At 39.8% G+C, this 19961-nt stretch overlaps 3 protein-coding genes across 4 annotated transcripts; 1 reads left to right on the top strand and 2 right to left on the bottom strand.

Moving 5' to 3' along the window:
• Positions 1-257: 257 nt before the first annotated feature.
• On the bottom strand, positions 258-6389 carry LOC144058224 (meckelin-like). Of its 2 annotated transcripts, XM_077576558.1 has the most exons (15): positions 6269-6389; positions 6148-6195; positions 5838-5936; positions 5652-5750; positions 4934-5020; positions 4371-4470; positions 4158-4297; positions 3948-4085; positions 3747-3824; positions 3546-3662; positions 1597-1713; positions 1405-1512; positions 1217-1319; positions 998-1140; positions 258-933 (listed from the first exon to the last, which is right to left on the bottom strand). In XM_077576558.1, exons 1-15 carry the CDS (start codon positions 6311-6313, stop codon positions 853-855), a joined length of 1503 nt encoding a protein of 500 aa, XP_077432684.1. In that variant the 5' UTR covers positions 6314-6389; the 3' UTR covers positions 258-852. The 2 variants fall into 2 exon arrangements, 1 of the variants encoding a protein (XP_077432684.1); XR_013295407.1 differs by lacking the exon at positions 258-933 and having other exon boundaries at positions 1088-1140; positions 1401-1512.
• Positions 6390-9379: 2990 nt separating this feature from the next.
• On the top strand, positions 9380-12596 carry rbm12ba (RNA binding motif protein 12Ba). Its single transcript, XM_077575645.1, has one exon. It carries the CDS (start codon positions 9484-9486, stop codon positions 11389-11391), a length of 1908 nt encoding a protein of 635 aa, XP_077431771.1. The 5' UTR covers positions 9380-9483; the 3' UTR covers positions 11392-12596.
• Positions 11627-19949, bottom strand: LOC144057765 (uncharacterized). The gene is made up of 12 exons (XM_077575646.1): positions 19783-19949; positions 19457-19550; positions 18573-18606; positions 16995-17072; positions 16777-16916; positions 14777-14902; positions 14638-14683; positions 13819-13884; positions 13236-13741; positions 13049-13156; positions 12096-12195; positions 11627-11863 (listed from the first exon to the last, which is right to left on the bottom strand). Exons 2-12 carry the CDS (start codon positions 19523-19525, stop codon positions 11826-11828), a joined length of 1311 nt encoding a protein of 436 aa, XP_077431772.1. The 5' UTR covers positions 19526-19550; positions 19783-19949; the 3' UTR covers positions 11627-11825.
• Positions 19950-19961: the final 12 nt, after the last annotated feature.

The raw sequence follows: 19961 nt of genomic DNA, 5'->3' as shown, positions 1-19961 counted from the left end.
GCAAGTGAGTTGGATAAATGACAATCTAGTGCTTAATTCGTGAGGTTCAGAAATAAAATTAAAATTAAATGAAATTAGTTAAAAGCTTCAAAAATAAAAGTAAAATAAAAGTCAAGTTTAAATTTTTTTTTAAAAAAATTAACAATCAAAAGATTCAGAAATAAAAGTAAAATAAAACTCAGGTTAAAAAAACAAAAGTAAAATTTAAAATCAATCTTATCAAATCAAAATAAAAAATAAAAAATTTCAAACAGGAGTACTTCCAAAATCGATTTTATTTAAATTATTTTATACTGTCTTGGCTTTTTCTGTGTGTGTTTATTCGGAGCGCTGTTCATGATGTACCCGATCTGGCTACTTAGGGTCAGTGTGGTTCCACGCGGTCTAATACACTGTTAAGTTGTAGCCACATTAGAGAGTAGACGGAAATAGTCACAATCAAGTTATTGCAATAAAAGTTGTTTGTTTGCAGCGTGGAGCCGCTCTTTTGAGTGATAAAAGTGCCGCGAGTAGCGCGCTAATTAGCATTAGCGAGTCAGATTGGAGTATATCATAACGATTACTTGCACATCTATAGATTGAAGCAAAAATCATTGTCAATCAAATCATTTTTGAATCAAAAATCGATTCTGAATCGAATCGTACAACCCCCCAAAAATCGGAATCGAATCGTGAGACATTAAAAGATTCCCACCCCTAATAATCATGCATGTTACGCAACAGACCAAATACAAAACATTTGTATAAATTCCATTATGTTTGATAGTATGCATTAAACAAAACAAAAAAGTGAATATAAAACATTATGAACATCATTGACATTTTGAAGGCTCTCCCTGTCTTCCACGGAAATTACATCAGAAATCGCTCATCCACCTGAGTCTTGTAGGCAAGGTTCTTCCTCCCGAAATAAATGCGAATCTTTCGGAACATCTGTTGGAAAGACATCGATTTAAACATCAGTGCCCTTCGCACATTCCATGCATTCGATACTAACCAATTGCTGGATGTACGTAAGCAGTCCCGCGAGTACAAAGTTCTGACACGCATAGTCAACAACACAGAAGAACAACGTGTCGAATATCAGCAGTGTGCTCTCGTGTCCGTGAAAAAGCACATGGCTGAAACTGTGGCCTTCATCTGTGGGGACAAAGAAAATAAAAGTTAAGCACGCACCAACAACAACATCCGCTGTTTTCAAACCAAAAATCGATACCATTATAAAAAATGCTCTTGTCAATTGGCTCAAGGAATTCCATGCCCATGACATTCTCCAATGCCAGTTTATCTTTGACATAGTAATCCATGTCAGGGTGGACCTGGAGTGACAAAAAGATCATGAGACCAACAAAAGAGGCATCATTGAACAGAAAACAATAACATCTATATTAGTGCCACACCAACATGATCTATGACTGATCCAAGGAAGTGGTTCATAGTTTGGTAGGCCCGGATTTTTTGCTCCCACTCATTGGCTGAGTCAGGGTTCATGACCCCTCCTGCTCTGTATCTCTGGACATGAACATAGTGAGGAATTACACTTAAAAAAATATTGTTATTATTTTTACAACATTCACAGGGGAGTGAGGTACAAACCCCGGGAAAGGACTCTCGTATTCTGTCATACTGAGAGCGCAGCCGTGTGGAAAGAGCCACCTGGAAAGTCTGCATGTCTGTGCTGGGAAGAAGACCTCTTTGGCCACACAGTGACTCCTTCACAGGGCAAAACAGAAAAAAAGAAATGCACTTTTTATATGTTAAGATTTGCAGTAATAAAAGACGTGGTCAAATGATTATTTTGGTTTGAGCTCATGGTCAATGTTTACCGCCTTAATGGTCAATTTTGACCTAATCAATGCTCCTTTGTGAGATTAATGAGCAGTTCCACTTAGATTTGTTTCATTTTCTGTGATTTTAAGCTTGATTTTGAAGATTAGGCCAGTTCGGACGACAGTTATTATAGTTTTGGAATTTTTCATTTTAGTTTTGGAATTTAGTTAGTTTTAATTCTTTTTCAAGGTGGTTCTGTTAGCTTTTTATTAATTTTAGTTATTTCATAAATGCTTAGTTTTAATTTAGTTTTAGTTAGTTTCAGTATTAGTTTTTTTTAATGTGTATTACTTGTGCGCAATATTTAAAAAAACATCATGGGAGCAACGTCATCTGAAGGTTCTTTTTTATTGGCTGCTGCTAGATGACGTCACTTTTGTGTGACACACCTTCAAATGTCCTTATTCCGGTTAACATGAAAATAAATCTACTAAAAATCACATTTAAAACCATCCCCAAAGGCTCGTGCATTAAATTTATTACCAAAGACTAAAACTAAGGATTTTTTTTCTATAATTATAGTTAGTTTTTGTTAGCTTTGTAAACATAAAATGTAGTTTCAGTTAGTTTTTCTTTTTTTTTTTTTTAAAGCATTTTCATTTCTATTTTACTTTGTTAACATTTTTAAAAAAATATATATATTTTTTTTTTAGTTTTAGTTTTTTCTTTAGTTTTAGTTAACTAAAATAACCTTGGTTCGGACAAATAGCCTACTGAAAACAGTGGCTATTAATGGAGTCTGAATAAAAAAAAAATGTTTACAAAGAAGTGGAGATTGGAGGCATTAAAAAAAAAAAACTTAAAACATTTGGTCTATATTAGTTATTTCATAAATGCTTAGTTTTAGTTAGTTTCAGTATTAGTTTTTTTTATGTGTATTACTTGTGCGCAATATTTAAAAAACACCATGGGAGGAGCAACGTCATTTAAAGGTTCTTTTTTATTGGCTGCTGCTAGATGACGTCACTTTTGTGTGACACACCTTCAAATGTCCTTATTCCGGTTAACATGAAAATAAATCTACTAAAAATCACATTTAAAACCATCCCCAAAGGCTCGTGCATTAAATTTATTACCAAAGACTAAAACTAAGGACATTTTTGTTATAATTATAGTTAATTGTAGTTAGTTTTGTAAACATAAAATGTAGTTTGTTAGTTTTCCTTTTTTTTTTTAAAAGAGAGAAAAGATTATTAAAAATTAGGGGCGTCAGGCGATTAATTTTTTTAATCCTAATTAATCGCATGACTTCACCAGTTAACTCACGATTAATCAAGAATTTGATATCTGTTCTAAATGTACAATAAACAAAAAATATAAGTTTTCATACTCTTGTTAACAAAAGTGGGGGGAAAATGTTCAACTAATAGAAATAGTTCAAATGAATTTTTGACGTCTATAGCCGTCAATGGCAGTGAACATTTTTGCTATAATTATCGTTAGTTTCAGTTAGTTTTCCTTTTTTTTTTTTTTAAGCATTTTCGTTCTTATTTTACTTCGTTAACATATATATTTTTTTGTAGTTTTATTTTTTTCCGTTAGTTTTAGTTAACTAAAATAACCTTGGTTCGGACAAATAGCCTACTGAAAACAGTGGCTATTAATGGAGACTGAATAAAAAATTTTAGTTTACAAAGAAGTGGAGATTGGAGGCATAAAAAAAAACGAACATTTGTTCTATAGAAACCCCTAACACAGTTGCCAAGTGGACATACCGCTTCTCTCTTCAAATTGTTGTTCATTTCCTGCATGTTTGTGTCAGCATGACCATGCACAGAGCGTCCGTGGATATAGTACCCAAAACATCGCTGAGGCAAGAGTAGCACGGAAATCTGCAAGGACACTTCAGAAAGTATAAACAAGCGGATACAAAAAAAAAAAAAATCTAAATACAGACTGCGGGAATTCCAACTCACGTTGCTGATAGAGCAGAGGTCCACAAACTGACGGATTTTGTCAACCACGCAAACCTCGTAAAAGACTGTGAAAATGACCTGAGTGGACAAAGACACATGCATCTGAACTCACACATTCACTAAACACAAAATACTTTTCGGAACGCCAAATCAAAGCTGCACGATTTCACTTGTAAAAAAATGGGAGCTCAAACTGAAAACCTGCAGAAGCCCGATGCAGATCCAGAGTGCCGATGCCAGTCCATAGCGCAGAATTGTGCTGTATGAAGAAGGCGTGTCCACCTGTGAGACGAACTCGGAAGGTGGCTCCTTGAGAGCAAATTTCGAGAAACCCAACACCTGAGTGGTGTCGTGAAAGTATGAGAACGAGCAAAAGCATAAATGAAAAAGCGTGTGTGGAGTGTGAAGTACTTCAAGGAAGAAGAGTACAGCCATGATCTGAAAAGTGGGTCTGGTCTTGCGGATGGTCTGGATCTTGTTCCACTCATTGGCCACAAAGTAGGTCCTCCAAATGCTGACAGGTAAATAATCGTGTTTCTGCTGCCCAGTGGCTGGTAAAAGCAGAGCATGCAGTGATTATACTGTACGAAAGAACAAATATTAGCAACAAATACGAAAGAACACCTGTCACTGTCCGGCTCGCTGTGGTTCGAGGCCTCTCCCAATCAATGAAAAAAATATCCACAGACACCTGCACTATCAGCTTGTGGAGGAACTGCACTCCCTGGAAGAACACAAGTTCACTCAGTCAAATTCAATCGCCTGATGCCCCTAATTTTTACTAATCAAAATTGTCTTCTCATTTTCTTTTCTTTTAATTTTTAATAATCTTTTTTTTCTTTTTATAGAAAAGATTATTAAAAATTAGGGGGCGTCACGCGATTACAACTTAAAATCGTAATTAATCGCATGACTTCAATAGCTAACTCACGATTAATCACAAATTTTATATCTGTTCTAATAGAATAAAAAAAAAATCTAGGTTTTCATATTCTTGTTAACAAAAGTGGGAAAAAATGTTAAACTAATAGAAATAGTTAAAATAATTGTTTGACGTCTATAGCCGTCAATGGCAGTGAATGAGTTAATTACATTTTAAAAAAAAATTTTTTTTTACTTTTGCCAGATTATTTCTGTGACCACTATGGGTTTGCATTGAAAAGTGTTCGATTTTTCAGTTGACTCACCTTGAGCGCAAAAGCACAAATGATGAACGTCACAAAATGTTTTTCCTGATGGGGCAGTGGCATTTCTTTCAACACTTGATCTTGGGCCTACAAATAGGAGAAATAACAAATCTCTAATTAAAAACAAGATTGTCTATCCAGTTTCTGCATTGCTTGTTCTTAACTCATTCACTGCCATTGACGGCTATAGACGTCAAAAATTCATTTGAACTATTTCTATTAGTTTAACATGTTTCCCACTTTTGCTAACAAAAGTATGAAAACCTAGAAAATAAATATTGTAAATTTAGAACAGATATGAAATTATTACTATTGAAGTCATGCAATTAATTACAATTAAAAAAAAATATCGCCTGACACAATTTAAAAAAAGAGAGAAAAGATTATTAAAAATTACGGGCGTCAGGCGATTATTTTTTTTAATCCTAATTAATTGTATGACTTCACTAGTTAACTCACGATTAATCATTTTTTTTATATCTGTTCTAAATGTACAATAAACAAAAATTATAGGTTTTCATACTCTTGTTAAAAAAGTGGGAAAAAAATGTAAAACTAATAGAAATAGTTCAAATGAATTTTTGACGTCTATAGCCGTCAATGGCAGTGAACGAGTTAAACACAAAATTCCTTATTTTACTAATATTTTTTGTTTATCATTCACAATAAACCAACTAACCAATTATTTACTGAGCTAAACGAACAAAATGAAGCCAACCTTGCAAACCATAAGCCAGTAGACTCCAGTAGCTAGCGTAATAAGGATGAAAACGTTGGCCAGATCTCCAGCATAGAACAACAGAAACGTCAAGCAAATCTAGTCAGAATGACAAAGGATGAAAAGACAATAAAGTTTCACATTTAAAAAAAAAAAAGGTTGTTAGTGCTGTTGTACAATCTTTACCCTCAAGTTGATGGCCACTGAGGCGGCCCTCCTCCTCCAGCTGACTGTTTTCAGCAGCGACAAAAACATCGCCAGACCAGCCAACACACCCAGAGCAGTCTGTGAAAGGCAGACGTAGACTGTCATGTCTATTATGATTAATTCCTACAAATTGTATCATTTAATCTGCAAACATCTAGATCACAAGATTTTGACGCTGTTCACTGTTCGCTCCAGGACAGCTCTTGTTCCTTGGAATGATACATACTCGTAGGAAAAATATATTCCAGTTTGCACTCATAAAATGTATCATGCTAGTTTTTCTACTCACATCGATAATGTGGGCCTTGTACACCACCACATCCTGCCCTGCGATCTTCTGCAAGAGATAAAACATGAAGCTCAAAGTCAAACTGCACTTTCAAAGAACGTAATATGCAACACTGACTCACATAATCAAATGCAGTGCTGACATTCAGGTTAGATGGCACATCCATCTCGTACTGAAACAATGTCTACTATTTCATTTTAAAAAAACAGTAAACAACCTGCACGGTATTGCAAAATCATGATGGGCTTCAAAGGCACGCATATTAAAGTTAAACTACATCATACAGTATCAACATGCCGCTGTGATGATTCACATACTGTAAACAGATCCGCAATGAATGTTACAGTTGACATGGATACGAGTGTCATCTGCTTAGCAGTGGAAGGAAATACCGTTTTCTTGAGACGGAACCCAGTGGCAACAAATGCAATGAAAACAGCAGCGGCCCCAAGATTGAACCCTGTGGAACGCCATATGACAGTGGGGTGGAGTGGGACTCACCACTTTGAACCGCTTTAGAGCACTACCACTAATGCCCACTGGGTGTTGCAAACGAGCCAACAGAATAATGTAGTCCATATATCGAAGTAAAAAGCAGGTTTATTTTTGTTTTTTAAACGTATTTAATTGTGTGTGTTTGTGTAAGATAAAAAAGACAGCTCTGTCCATGTTACAGCAAAAATGGCATAACTTGATTCAGAGCTGGACTGGCACAAAAAAATCGGCCCTGGCATTTTGACTTAAGCCCTCTGGCCCGGCCCGGCCTGTCTCCTGACCACCCCTGCGTAACACATACAGAAGTTCTGCCACTGATATTGACTGATGTTGGTTCACTTCGCTGTCTTTGATTGCTGGACTAGTCAGTCTAAATCGTGGGTCTCTCAAAAAGCACTGCATCGGCCCCAAAAGACGCAGGCCCACCAGGCATATGCCCTGCGTACCAGATGGCCAGTCCTGGCCTGACTTGATTGTTATTATGAATAGCAAGTGAAGACATTTAACATTTTCAATTTGATGTTTTACTGTTTTTGAATTTACTTATAGGCATATCAATGTGATATAATCATGAGTGTTTAAAAGAATACAGTGGGATGGTGATTTGGTGGACTTTATTTGATCTTCGTACCCTCAATGCTGTTGGAAGGGGAATGTGCATGATGTTGTCAGAGTCTCTTGTCATTAGAGACTGAAGGTCTGGGGTCAGATCCTGATTGCATTTGTTCCCCCAGTCAAGAAGGGGAACTGTATGTAAATGTCTGTTTACTAATAAGATTACACCTTTTGTCCAACCTGGAATCAACATGTCTGTATGTAAACGTCTGCTTGCTAATAACATCACACATTTGGTCACTAGGAGTCGACATGTCTGTCCTTTAATCAACTTAGGAGGGGAGGAGGAACCTTTTATCTTTGAGTATAAATGAGTCGATGTTCTGTTTTTATACTATTTGGGAAGGCATTTAAACCCACTGGAAAGTTCAGTTTATGGTAAGCAAGCAGGCATGTCTGGACTTGCCCAGCAGCCCAGATGACGCCTCAGGTCTGCGACAACGTGGGGATGATTTTTGTCGACATCTAGTGGACGCAATGAGTAAATACTTGATACGACCATACATTCTTATGAGTGGACACAGCAGGGCACTATTTTATATTTTCTCATAACATTATACATTTCCATGCATCTCATTCTTTATTATTTTATTAGATTTTCTTATTTACCGGTAATTAAAATGCAGTACAACACCTTTCACTCAAGTAAATTAGTTTTGATATAGTTAAAACATAGTTCAGTTCTTACTTTTGTTATGACTTCAGTACTGCGTTAGCATACGTAAGTGACTATGGCAAATTTGTTTTTTGTTTACTAAGGGTTATGCCGCCACCTTAGAAATGGACTGTTATCGAAATCATACATCAAAATTGTTTTTATTTCAATATACACTCAACAAAAATATAAACGCAGAAAAACACACTATAGTGAAAAAAGGGCCCTGCCTGTTGAGGGAATATATAAAGATGGGAATAAAGGAAATAAGGGTTTGAGTAAGGATGTACAAGAATGCAGTGCTTCAGAGTAAACAGGAGCCAGCTTCAAGGACGAGATAAGACCGAAGGCCAGAAGTCTGGGGGAGATTCCAGCCAGAAGCAGCCCGAAAACAACTTGGCGAAGAAAGGACGTCCAATCATAGAGAGCTAAAGTTAAAACTGCAGTAACACATAGCCAATAGAATTATGTTAGGATGTCTTTGTCTTGTGTGATTTGCATATTGTGTTTCGATTCATTGCTGGGGCGTCTCAGATGAGTTTACGTCTGCTGCTTGAGACAGAGGCGTATAGAATTGTATTGGCAAGGACCTGGGACCTCAGCTGTTTGTATTAGATTTGTGTATTAGGAATTAAAATCCACTCGTGCGAAAATGCCGGCTTACGTGGTAAGGTCACAAATTGGAGTCAGATTATTAACTTGAGTTTATATTAAAATAGTAAAATAATTTCCAACAGCAGCAATATTCACACTTGCACAAAGGAAATATATTTATTCATTAATATAGACAAAAACGTTTACTTTTTTCAAGAAAATGTCACAACAATGCAGCATCAATTCAGTCAAAAAGATAAACTGAAAAAAATAGATTTGACATCTTTCAGTAACACAATCTTTAACACAATGAAATAATCAGACTCTCAACAGTCTAGAGCAAAAAGTCAAATACTGTAAAAAGTTCTACACAGAAGAGATTTGTATCCGCCTCATGCCTGCGCATTTTGAAGGGGGGGGGGGAGGGGGGGGGTCACATCACACCGCCCACGCGGTTACAAGTTGCAAATGAGCTGCGGATGAACAGTTTTTGTCATCAGCAATGAAAGGCTTTTATCAACATTGCCTGTATGTATATATCGTATGCCCTCTTTTGGCAGATAGATGAAAGCCTCATTAAGCAGTGAGCCTTTTAAATGATTATATGGTAAGTGAGAGTTATAATAAATCATCTATTGATATACAAAATGGCGTATCTAAAATGCATGCATGCATGTAATTGTTAACTTTATAGAAACACGTGTCGCGAAGTCAGTGTTCTTTCCAAATAGACCGGATGTAGCTGTTCATCCTCCCGCCAATGCCTCAGCCCCTAAGTATTCGGAGTGACGTACCGTTGTTCGACCAATCGCCGTGCACGATTTTCTTCAGCGCGCTAGCTGACACAGTGGGCGGGGTTGAGAACGTACGCGAAGACATAAAATAAGCACGCACACACGCTCACTATTTTTTTTTTTTAAGAAAGCAGCCTGCTAAGCAGATTCGAAACAAGCAGGCCTGCTTGTTTCGACCGCGCGATGGGGAAAGAGGCGGCCAGCGTCGTGAGATTAAAGGGACTCGACCCAAAAGCGAGCGCCGAGGACATCCGAGGCTTTTTCCCCGGTTTGCGCATACCCAAGTGCGGCGTCTGCATTCTGGGAGGACCGCAACACGAGGCATTCGTGGCCTTCGAGTCTGAAAGTGAAGCTCAAAGCGCCGTTGGCTTCAGCGGACATTTCCTGAAAGGCCGCAAGGTGACTATACGTTTGAGTAGTATTTCAGAAACCGAACATAAATTGCAGTACTTTTGGAAGAAGCAACACTCCCCTAGTGAATCTCAGCCACGTGGTGAAAAAGGAGCTCTGGAGCCTCCTGTTGTTAACCCACAACTTTCCCCACCTCGTGATCCTAGAACCGTGTCAGCCTCTTCTTCCACAAATTCACCACCACCTGTGCCTAGTGGGGACTTACGGACTTTCGACAAGCCGCGTGGTCGCAAAATGGACTCACCTAGTGATCCTCGACAGACCTGTGAGAAACCACGTGATCCCAGGACAACCGCCATGCTGAGTGGGTGTCCACAAATGCGTAACAAGCCATGTTATCCCAGAACAATTGCAGCTCCCAGTGGGAGTCCACAGATCCGTGATAAGCTACCAGAGTTAAATATTTCATCATCTATCGTTTCCAGTGATTTTCTACAGACGTCTGACAAGTCACATTGCCCCCCAAAATATAAACCACTTGTTCCCGGTCTGTGTTCACCGACATGCGACAAGCCACTTAATTACACAACTTTTTCTACTCCTGATCAGCGCCTACAAAATTCCGATCAGTCACAGACGTCGGACCCTTTAAAGAATGCATTTCTCCTGGGTGTTTGTACAGTGTTGGAAAGTCTCCAGTCTTATCAAAGTGAGCAACGGGAGATTTTGCCGGAACGTAACCGACAAGAGGGCAGCAGTACGATTATGCCCGAGACCCGAACGCCACTGCCAGGCTATGTGAGGCTGTTTGGACTGCCGGGCTCAACCACAAAGGCGGATATTAGTTCTTTCTTCGAAGTGCTCATGGTTGATGAAGTCATAATCAACATGAAGTTGGAACACCATCACGTGTGCCTCGTCAAGTTTGTCAGTGAGCAAGACGCCGTTGATGCGCTGCAGTTCAACAACCGGTACTTGGGCCCTGTTTGTGTGGAAGTACGCAAAGGCACAGAGATGATGTGGAACCTAGCGTTGCAAGAATGTGAAAACGCTTGTCGTGTTACCGGTGTGAGAAACTCCCCGACAGATACGGCAAACCGCAAACATGAACTCACGTCGGAGCAGAAATGCAGTCCTGCCAAAAAGGCCAGACTGCACAGTCCAGGTAAAGAGTACATTGTCAAGGTCTGCCATCTCCCCGTAACGACAACTAAGACTATTATAAAGAAAGTGTTTGGATGTCATGATATAGAAAGCTCAAAAATACAACACCTGCTTGACAAAAACCGCGAGAGAACAGACACGGCCTTTCTCATTTTTAACCGCAAGACTGACTACGAGCACGCAATGAGTCGCAATGGCTGGCGTGTCGGCTCATGTGCCATCAAAGTGTCAGGAATAAGCAGCGATGAGATGATGGAAATGGTAAGGTCTTGCAACTCCAGAAGTGAGGAGCTGATTGCCAGGACAAAAACGTGCCTGGTAGTTGAAAACATGCCTGAACATATGAAAGAAAGCCTGATCCAGAAGCTCTCACACAAATATAAAGTTGCAACAGAAGATGTAGTAGTTTTAAGCGACGATGGCAAAGCTTCTTGTACGGTTATGGTGCCGTTTAAATCCTTGAAATTTGTTACCATGGCTCATGAGCTCAGCCAAGACTTGTTGGGAGAAAACGCAATTATAACACGTATAAATCATAATGAAATGAACACCTTAGCAAATGAGGGCCTGCATTAAAGGAAGAGCTGTACAGCCAAAACGGAAAAGTGGAACCTTTTTTTTGGTCCCACTGGTCACGGCTCACTGCATTTCATCATAAAAATCAAGGCAAAAGACTTTCTTTTTGAGGCCTACGTTTTTTTTTCTCTCTCCTGTATTGTTGATGACTTCTCCCGTTTAGTCGAAGGTGTTCTTTACGTTACAACCACTTACATGGACGCTTGTATCTTCTACTTTAGCCAAAACCGTAAAACCCTTTTTGTTACTTGTTTATTGCAGGCATTCAACATTTGTTATGACAGCAGCGTCAGAAAAACATTCTAAAGAAACTGTAAAAAAAAAAAAGCTGTTTGAAGAGAATGTATGTACAATTGTACAGTATAAAAAAACTACTATACAGTCACAGCAAATGGACACACTGAAGACGAATGTCTCGTGGTTTTGCATCATTTCTAGAATCTGCGGGGACCACCTGAGAACCGCAGCTGACCTGCAGGACAAAAAAAAAAGAAGAAAAGAAATATGAAGTACTTTGGTTTGGACTTATTCCTAACAGTATCCATTGTTACGAGTTTAAAACGACAAGTTATGCATGAATGTTAAGCGTTTACAATCTATGGCTGAATATAAGCTTTAAACAGCACAAGGCGTAAAACCCAACAAGCATCGGCTGAATTTGAATAAAGTATGGTGGAAAGGTGAACTCTTGACTGGTTGTGTACCTTTAGGTAAGACTCGAGCGTATCGATCACTACTTCTTGACAGGCTGGAAGAGGGCGGGGACAAGTTTGCACTCATTGAAAAGCCACTTGGATCAGGACCCTGCAGAGAATAGACGTGCAAGATTAAAAACAGGATTATATTTCGTCAGGCTCCGCATTCATTGGCCTGAAAGGAAAAGAGAAAGGCTGATATCGAGACGTGAAGACCGTTAGCGCAAAGCTGATTTTGGAGACTTCGTGTTAAAAAATTAAATAGACAATCAGCTGAAATGGATCTAAAAAGAGAGGCAACTGGATTTTCAGTTTTGTTTTTGGTGCAGAATTCCAATACTCATGTCTTATTACACATTGTTTATTTTTTGCCATTCAACTCTGCTTTTCATGTTTTATACACAATTTGTTTAAAACCGTGGGTTTTTATGTCAGATTTTTACTTTCCGTACAGCACTTTGTATGCAACTATGGTTTTGGTCTATAAATAAAGTTGAGACTCTTGTGGGATTGTTTTGTGGCCTTGTGGACTCCTGTTTTGCATACCGATGAGTCATCCGCTGTCTGGCAGCATTGGGATTCATCAAAGTGCAAACTAACTTTCATACCGCCTTTGCCTTGGTGGAATATGTGATTGGGTCGAGGCGACGTAAAGAGGTCTTTCCCTTTGAACTTGGGAACATAGAGTTGGTACATTTTGGTGGAGTCTTGCTATAAATACTGGCTAACATCTTTCAAAAAAGGTCGGTCAGATGCGTTCAAAGTTGTACTGAGGCACCTTTCCTAAACATTTTTTAATATTCAAATCGCCTTTTTTGGGATGGGAAAGCGAAGAATCTCCTCATCAAAAAACAATCTAAATAAGTCTCCAGTATTTAAAGCAATGTCTCTGCTGATACAGGACAAAGAAGGGCAGTTGTCTGTTCAACTCGTGCGGATTTCCCAGAGTTTTATCTCCTTACTTCTGGCTCCATGTTCTTCAGTCTGTATTCCATCAGCTGCTCTGTTAGTTTTTGTGTCACCTTCAGCACCAACTGTGCATCGCTCTCGTTCTCTATCCGGAATGTGTCCTAAAAAAAAGAAATTCAACATCATTAATGTATGCCAATGCTAGGTAATAGATTTAGTGGCATGAAATGGAGCACCTACCAGGTAACGAAGCAGCACATTGGAATCATAATCACTGCCTGGTGGTGCTTCCATGGGGCTTGGCCTGCCAAATGGTTTCTCTACCGGTCTGTCGAGTAAGCTTGGAGGCATTTTAATCCGGGGGCCTTGGTACTCGTCAGGAAACATTGGGCCAGGGCTAAAACGTTCCCGTCCGTTATTTTGGTTGGCTTTGTATCCAGATAGACTTTGATACGGTCTTGGACTCATGTCAGTGTCCGGGAAACATTGGTCGGGTGAAAAGCGTCCAAAGTTGGGTGCCTTATAATCATCCTGATTGGAGTCTGGGAAATGTGGCTCGGGTGAAAAGTTTCCAAAGTTGGATGGCTCATATTCATCCGGATTGGAGTCTGGGAAATGTGACTCGGGTGAAAAGTTTCCAAAGTCGGATGGCTCATATTCATCCTGATATTCATCTGGATACTCGTCAAAACGACCTTCATTAGAGGGGAAATCCGCACGAAACAACTGCTCATTGAACAATGGACCTAGAGAAGCAAAAATAATGTGTAATCAGATGAGAGGACGGGACACAGTAAACTGCTCAATAACAAATATAACCCACCAATTGGTGGTCCATTTGGCCCCATGCTGTTTTCCGGCATGGGAAAGGGCTTGGGTTCTGCAGAACCTGAGAACAGCCAAAATGCACCCAAGTGGCACCAAAGATATCAACAGTGATATTTAAAACGACTACGGCGCATTAGGGTCACATATTTGCCACTTTAAAAAGACTCAAACTTACGAGAAATACACATAGCGTGGTCAGGTTTCCAAATTAGGAGATAGTAATTGCTTTAGCAGCAATTAACCATATAATATGAAGCAATTGCTCTTTGAAGCGTTGTGTACGGCCACTGGGGCCAGCGACAAAGACGACTTGCTTTGCGAACGTCCACAACGAACGATCAAGCATTTACTGTAAGTTCATTTATTAAAATGTATATTTACTGCACATTTATGTTTCCAGAATTATTTACACATTCATACTTTTTTTTGTTGTTGCTACAAGTGTTTAAGTTGACGCGTCGAATCTGCCACTCTTTGTCATTCACTTGCATTTACCTAAAGTATGCTAGCATTTGATTGGTTAGTGTTAGCCAGCTGACAGGGAATCAGGAAGTGTTGTCGCTTTAGCTGCGGTGTATGACGAGTAAAAGTTCAAATTTAAGAATGACTCAGTCTCCATCCTGCCTTTTCATTTAAACTATAGCTACACTTGTGTGTATTTCTTGTAAGGTTCTGAGTTTTTTTCTGGCAAATTTGCCACTTTATAAACTCGCAAATTTACAATTTTTTTCTCGGAATATTGTCCCCGCCCTCTAAAAAAATATTGATATTTATACGTGGCCCCAATACGCCGTCATATGAAACGTTAACTTACGGAGTCCTTTGAAAGCAGGTACGTTGTAGGGCTCCTTTGTGACCACCTAAGGCATCATAGAAACAAATCGGGAAAACTCAAGAAGCTATATCTTGTCAAGTTGAAAATCTTTTAAATAGCAGCACAAATGAAAACTGACCTTGACTTGTCCCCTGTCCGTCAAATGCGCCATTTCAGCCGCAGCATCCCTAACCATCTTCCTCACAACGGGATCATTTAAGAGCTCTTCCCTTTTCCAAGGGACTTTGTCAGGACAGACCTTTTTCTGTACCCAAGACAAAGATGTACCGTTACATACAAGACAGATGAACAGTTCGAGACTTAAAAAAAAAAAAGCCAGCAGGGCAGATGCCCAGTGGGCCGTTGTCTTTTTCTCCATTTTACCCCAAGAGACCAGCCCACAATTTAGAGGGACTTTAGAACAGAATGTTTGATTCTTGCAGTCAATGTCAATTACATCCATCAAAGTCAATGTTTCATTATCATAATGCTCACATGTCCAGAACCTTGGACTCGCTGGCTGGTCTAAATCAAAATGCCAAGGCCATTTTTTTGGGGTGCAGTCTAGTTTTAATGTTACCGCACCGGGTTCCCGCTACTTTCTTTTCCAGAATGAGGGCGCAAATCTCTTTTACTGTATTCGGGCTCACTTGGTTTGTTTTGCTCTGCCTGACGTACTTGCTCTTCCTTTATAGTGCGCCCCCTTGTGATCTGATGGATAAGCCGCACCTTTGTATTAGCCACAGGGCCGAATGCAAGTGAAAAAAGTAGTGGTTTATAATCCAGAAATGATTGTACTTGTCATGGTTCGGCTGGTGGAGAACCGTTAGAAGGATGTGACCAACCAGAATGTTCCGTATTGATGACTTTTATTTTTCACAACAACCGTGTCACATTTTTACTTTGGATGATAAGCCCAAATGCACAATTATCCCTACTGACACTAGAGGTCACCCAAGGGTACTGAATGAAGCTTCGGGTAGTGAACCAATTAGGGACACAGTGGTTCAAAAAAGGTTCAGCGCTTCAGAAAGCCTCGTTTTGCCACCACTATACATACATGTTAAATATTACAATAGTCAACAACTATATCATATGTTTTCCCAATATCATGCAGCCCGATTAAAAAACAAGCTCTCGCTCACAGACCAGTACTGTGTACTGTGTCCTAACTTTTTTTGTTTGAGGGCTACTTGCAGACAAATGGAAAAACGCAAGCGTCACTTAGAAATTCTTAGACTCCAATTTATGATCAATCAAGTAAGCAACTACGCGTATATATATATATATATATATATATATATTTTTTTTTTTAAAGAGAGAAAACAGACACTCAAAATGTGTTCCAAGTAAAAGGCCTTTATGCAACATGGCCATTGATTAAAAAATTGCCTGCGTGTTTCGCCCTCGGTAGGCCTTCGTCAGGGCAAGCCAACCTGACCTGACGTTTTGGATATGCTTTGCAGATCCCTCCACTGAAAAGCACCAAAGAGACATTAAAAAAAAATATATATATATCCTAGCAGCGCTTTCTGCATTCTCTGATTGTTAGCAACTATATATTGTTTTTATTTCCTGGTTAATTTGATAAACTCCACAGCCTTTTGTTAAAAGTGAAAGGCAAATAGTTCTGGAATTTTCAAGATTTTGGTGCGGCCCACTGCCCTGTAATCGCACTAGCCTAGATCCACCGCTGCACTGAACATCCCATCTGCACATTTCACAACCAATACAAAAGTGTAGAAAGCTGACAATTTTTAAAACACTTGAGGATCATTAATGTGATATGGTCAAAAATCAGATCTTGACTCAAAGTGGAAGAAGCTTGTTTTGTTTCTAAAATAGAATTATATTTATTTGACAGTGTTTTGAAGAGATATTATATCATCCATCTAACCTTGCGGGCCATGTCAAATGTCATTTAAAATATATGCCACTGAAAAAGATGGATGACAGGCTGTGAATGGCCCACGGGCTACAGTTTAGACACCCCCGGTGTAGTGGATGCCCTACATATTGGCTATCTGTTTTCGGACAAATATATTAGACTTATTGGGGAGTACAAGCTATGGAGCCCAGGTCACTATTTCAGTAAATAAAGTAAAGGTCTGCTGGCTCCTCCATAGCCTAACAACTCACCATGTATTTGAACTTGTGTTGTGCGCCTTTCACATGAGCGACCATATCCCCCTGCAAGCGGGCCACCCTGCAAAGCTTGCATTCGTAGTGTGGCGGGACAGTCTTACTGGGGCTGCGGTACTCCCACACATACTGAAGACCTGAAAACATTTCATCCGTTGAAGTGTTTTGTCCAACGGTCACAAGTCCAGTGAACGGACGAAAAATGTTTTGCTTACCGAGTAAGCAGGTTGGGGTCCCGTCCAACACTGTGCTGATTGATGGCACAGTATGGAAGGATGGTCCTTTGAAATATACTGGCGAAACGACAGCAATATTAGATGCGCTTAACTCCAAACATCACACAAAGTTGATATAAGCAAATAGGATTAATTGTGTTTTAGAATGTGTCTAACGTGTTTTGAAGCAGTAACAACCAAAAATAGTAAGTAGCCTGTTAAAAGCACACTTAAAAATACAAAAACAAGTAGACAACGGTATTGTAGTTCCAGGGGATGTCAGTGTGTCATGACATAGCCATAACATGAACATTCAAAATCCAAACTGCTCAACCCGTGTATGGGATCAGAAGGTGAAGACACAGACTTTACAATGCAAGAAAAAAGGATAGATTGCCCCCTAGTGGTTAAATTGCTACATGTCAGAGGAAGCACTTTCAACCACAGCAGAGATGTAAAAACCAATGAGATCCCAGTAAACCTCGATTGCGCACAAGAACATATTGCTAACACCTTCACGTATCAGACTTGCATCCACATTGGGAAGAGGCCTGATTATGATCTCAAAATATCTAATTACAAATTACAATCATGTCAAACTTCACCATCCGGCCCCAGCACGTCAATAAAAACAGTACTTCCGATGGTAAAAAATTGCAGGGTCAACTTTGACCCCCTCCTCATTCTGTGTTGATGCTTTTCATATAGAAGACACAGAAAGAAAGTGTAAAAGTAGTGGCATTCACACATAGTTTGACAGCCTACTGTGGCCGGATGTTAAGAATTCTCGTGCACAATTAATTGCCACCCTCATGAGCAGTGGTCAGACAGTAGTCCTGCTTAAGGCTTGAACCCATGCTGCCACTGTCAACTTGGATGAGTATAAAGTGCACCAACCAGCAGGCTAAAAGCCTGGGCTACTAACCCACTGGCTAACGCTAATCTTAAGGCTCTCCAAGAGTGAGGTCTGACTAATGCATACATTAATTCTCATCCTTGAAGGCAGTGATTAAGCTTTGAATGGGGATGGCTGATACGCGGCCTTTTTTTAAGGCATCAGTACTTGCAACGGTGGCCCGGGGGCGTTTTACAATCAGGAACTATATATTAGAAGAAGAGAAAATTGCCATTCATTTCATGCAATTTAAAAGATTTTCTTTTTTTTGTTGGGGGGGGGGGGCAGGGGGTAATGTATCAAAAGTACTAGTGGTATCAGTACTTAGTATTGGTATCGGTGACTACTCAAGAGTTGAGTACTCTTACTGGACTCGGACTAAAAAAGCAGTATCGAACATTCCTAGTTTTAAAAATTGCATACTTGCTATGCAAAATGCTTACAGGTTGGCAGGCTAAAGTCTGCCATTAGGAGGTGAATTTGTGGTCATTTACTTTTTTGTTCCTGCTACAGGATATTAGTCTCCCTTGAACAATAGCATTGAATGGCACACAACATGCCCAATAGCTGAGAGTTTCAGAGAATGGTGGACAGGCCACCAACCATGATATGAAGCAGAGACAACAAGGTCTCAAGCTTCAATTCTCTCAGTCCAGGCAGTGTACCATGTATGGAAGACTTACCTATGTGAGCAGAATGCTGCGGGCGGTACTTGCCCTGTCAAGGGGAGGGAATAAGTCCACATGAAGGAGAGAGACACATAGAGGAATTAGTGACATGGCGACGCGTAGCTGTGGACTGAACTTCTCGCTACAGGATGTACACCATGTCTCATGGCGCCTCTGCATCAGCAGTGTCATGGCTACAGGTGTCCAAATAGCCACAAGTCCGGGTGAATTCTCATCAAGTGAGAATGTGCATTGGGTATCAGGCTAACACAAATATTAACGGAATGAGTATTAAGGACAGTGGCCATATGTAAATACAGACCAAGACCTCAATCCCATTTCCAAAAGGCATGTTGAGGGGGGAAAAAAAAAGACACCGAAATCTCACCAATTTTAACTTGTTTGGATGCATCCATCCATCCATTTTCTATAGCTTGGGTCCCCACTTGGGTTTGAGGGAGAGGCTGGGTCCACCCAGGACTGGTCACCAGTCAAAAATTGCAGGATACATGAAAACACTACGCTAGCATGGAAAGAACATAGAAATTCCATACAGGAGTGTCTGAATCAGGATTCAAACCTGAGGCAGATGTCTCACTTGTCAAGTAGAAGTGCCTCCATGCTTGGGATTCCTTATATCTAAATGTGGCAATTGCAAATAGGCTAAATATTAAACTGGGGTAACAATTAAATTGTTTGTCAGTGTAAATCGAGGATCCAATTTTTGGAACCAAGAAATTGGCTCATTTAAAGAGAACTGATCGTGCACGTTCCCGTTCCCTTTCTCACAACGATGGTTTTGGTTCGGTTTGAGGCGAGCGGCAGTGGCCGATGCAGTCACGACTACAAAAATGTAAAAATACATACGAGGGGTTTCTACACTGTAACGAAATACTTACCGGGCCGTATTTCTTTGCGTTCCAGTTTCGCCCTCTGTTCAGTGTGTTACCTGACGGATTGAAATTCATTTCCTCGGTTTCTTCACCGAATGGCCTTAAAAACAAAGAGGAATAAAGTAATTACGGTGCCGCCATTTTAGGATTAAACTACACAGTACATCTATACGAAACTGTTGATTTGTCCATTCAAAAATCGTTCCCATTATCCTCTGCGTAGCTTCGTTTTAGGCCTAGTCAAGCCATTTAAAACCACGTAAAGGTTTTGATAAAACAATGCTAACTGGTTCTTTTAGTCGCAAAATATCGTCCAATCTTACAACATTTACCAGGAATGTGTGCAATAGAAGCTCCCGAAGCCGTTGGTGACTGATCCAAATTAGCGTAATCACTAAAAGACACAATGCAGACTACTACTACCGGAGGCAGCAAAGAACTGTTTCTGGGAGACGACCGGTGGTGTGCCTGTTTAAAAACAAAGAAAAAAATGACTGAATCTAAGAAATAC

The sequence above is a fragment of the Vanacampus margaritifer genome, chromosome 9 (assembly GCF_051991255.1).
Source record: "Vanacampus margaritifer isolate UIUO_Vmar chromosome 9, RoL_Vmar_1.0, whole genome shotgun sequence".
NCBI lineage: Eukaryota > Metazoa > Chordata > Actinopteri > Syngnathiformes > Syngnathidae > Vanacampus > Vanacampus margaritifer.
The sequence above is the reverse complement of the archived record's forward strand: the minus strand, read 5'-3'. Positions and strand labels throughout refer to the sequence as shown.

What these genes read in the sequence shown, in the direction of transcription:
- LOC144057765 (XM_077575646.1), bottom strand. Translation starts at nt 19,525, where the DNA reads ATGAATTTCAATCCGTCAGGTAACACACTGAACAGAGGGCGAAACTGG. An exon ending in AACACAAGTTCAAATACATG is followed by an intron (nt 14,903 to 16,776) that starts GTGAGTTGTTAG and finishes TCTTGGGTACAG; the next exon opens with AAAAAGGTCTGTCCTGACAA. An exon ending in CGGACAGGGGACAAGTCAAG is followed by an intron (nt 14,684 to 14,776) that starts GTCAGTTTTCAT and finishes ATGATGCCTTAG; the next exon opens with GTGGTCACAAAGGAGCCCTA.
- rbm12ba (XM_077575645.1), top strand. Translation starts at nt 9,484, where the DNA reads ATGGGGAAAGAGGCGGCCAGCGTCGTGAGATTAAAGGGACTCGACCCA.
- LOC144058224 (XM_077576558.1), bottom strand. Translation starts at nt 6,313, where the DNA reads ATGGATGTGCCATCTAACCTGAATGTCAGCACTGCATTTGATTAT. An exon ending in ACTGGCTTATGGTTTGCAAG is followed by an intron (nt 5,021 to 5,651) that starts GTTGGCTTCATT and finishes TCCTATTTGTAG; the next exon opens with GCCCAAGATCAAGTGTTGAA. An exon ending in TCTGCATCGGGCTTCTGCAG is followed by an intron (nt 3,825 to 3,947) that starts GTTTTCAGTTTG and finishes TTGTCCACTCAG; the next exon opens with GTCATTTTCACAGTCTTTTA.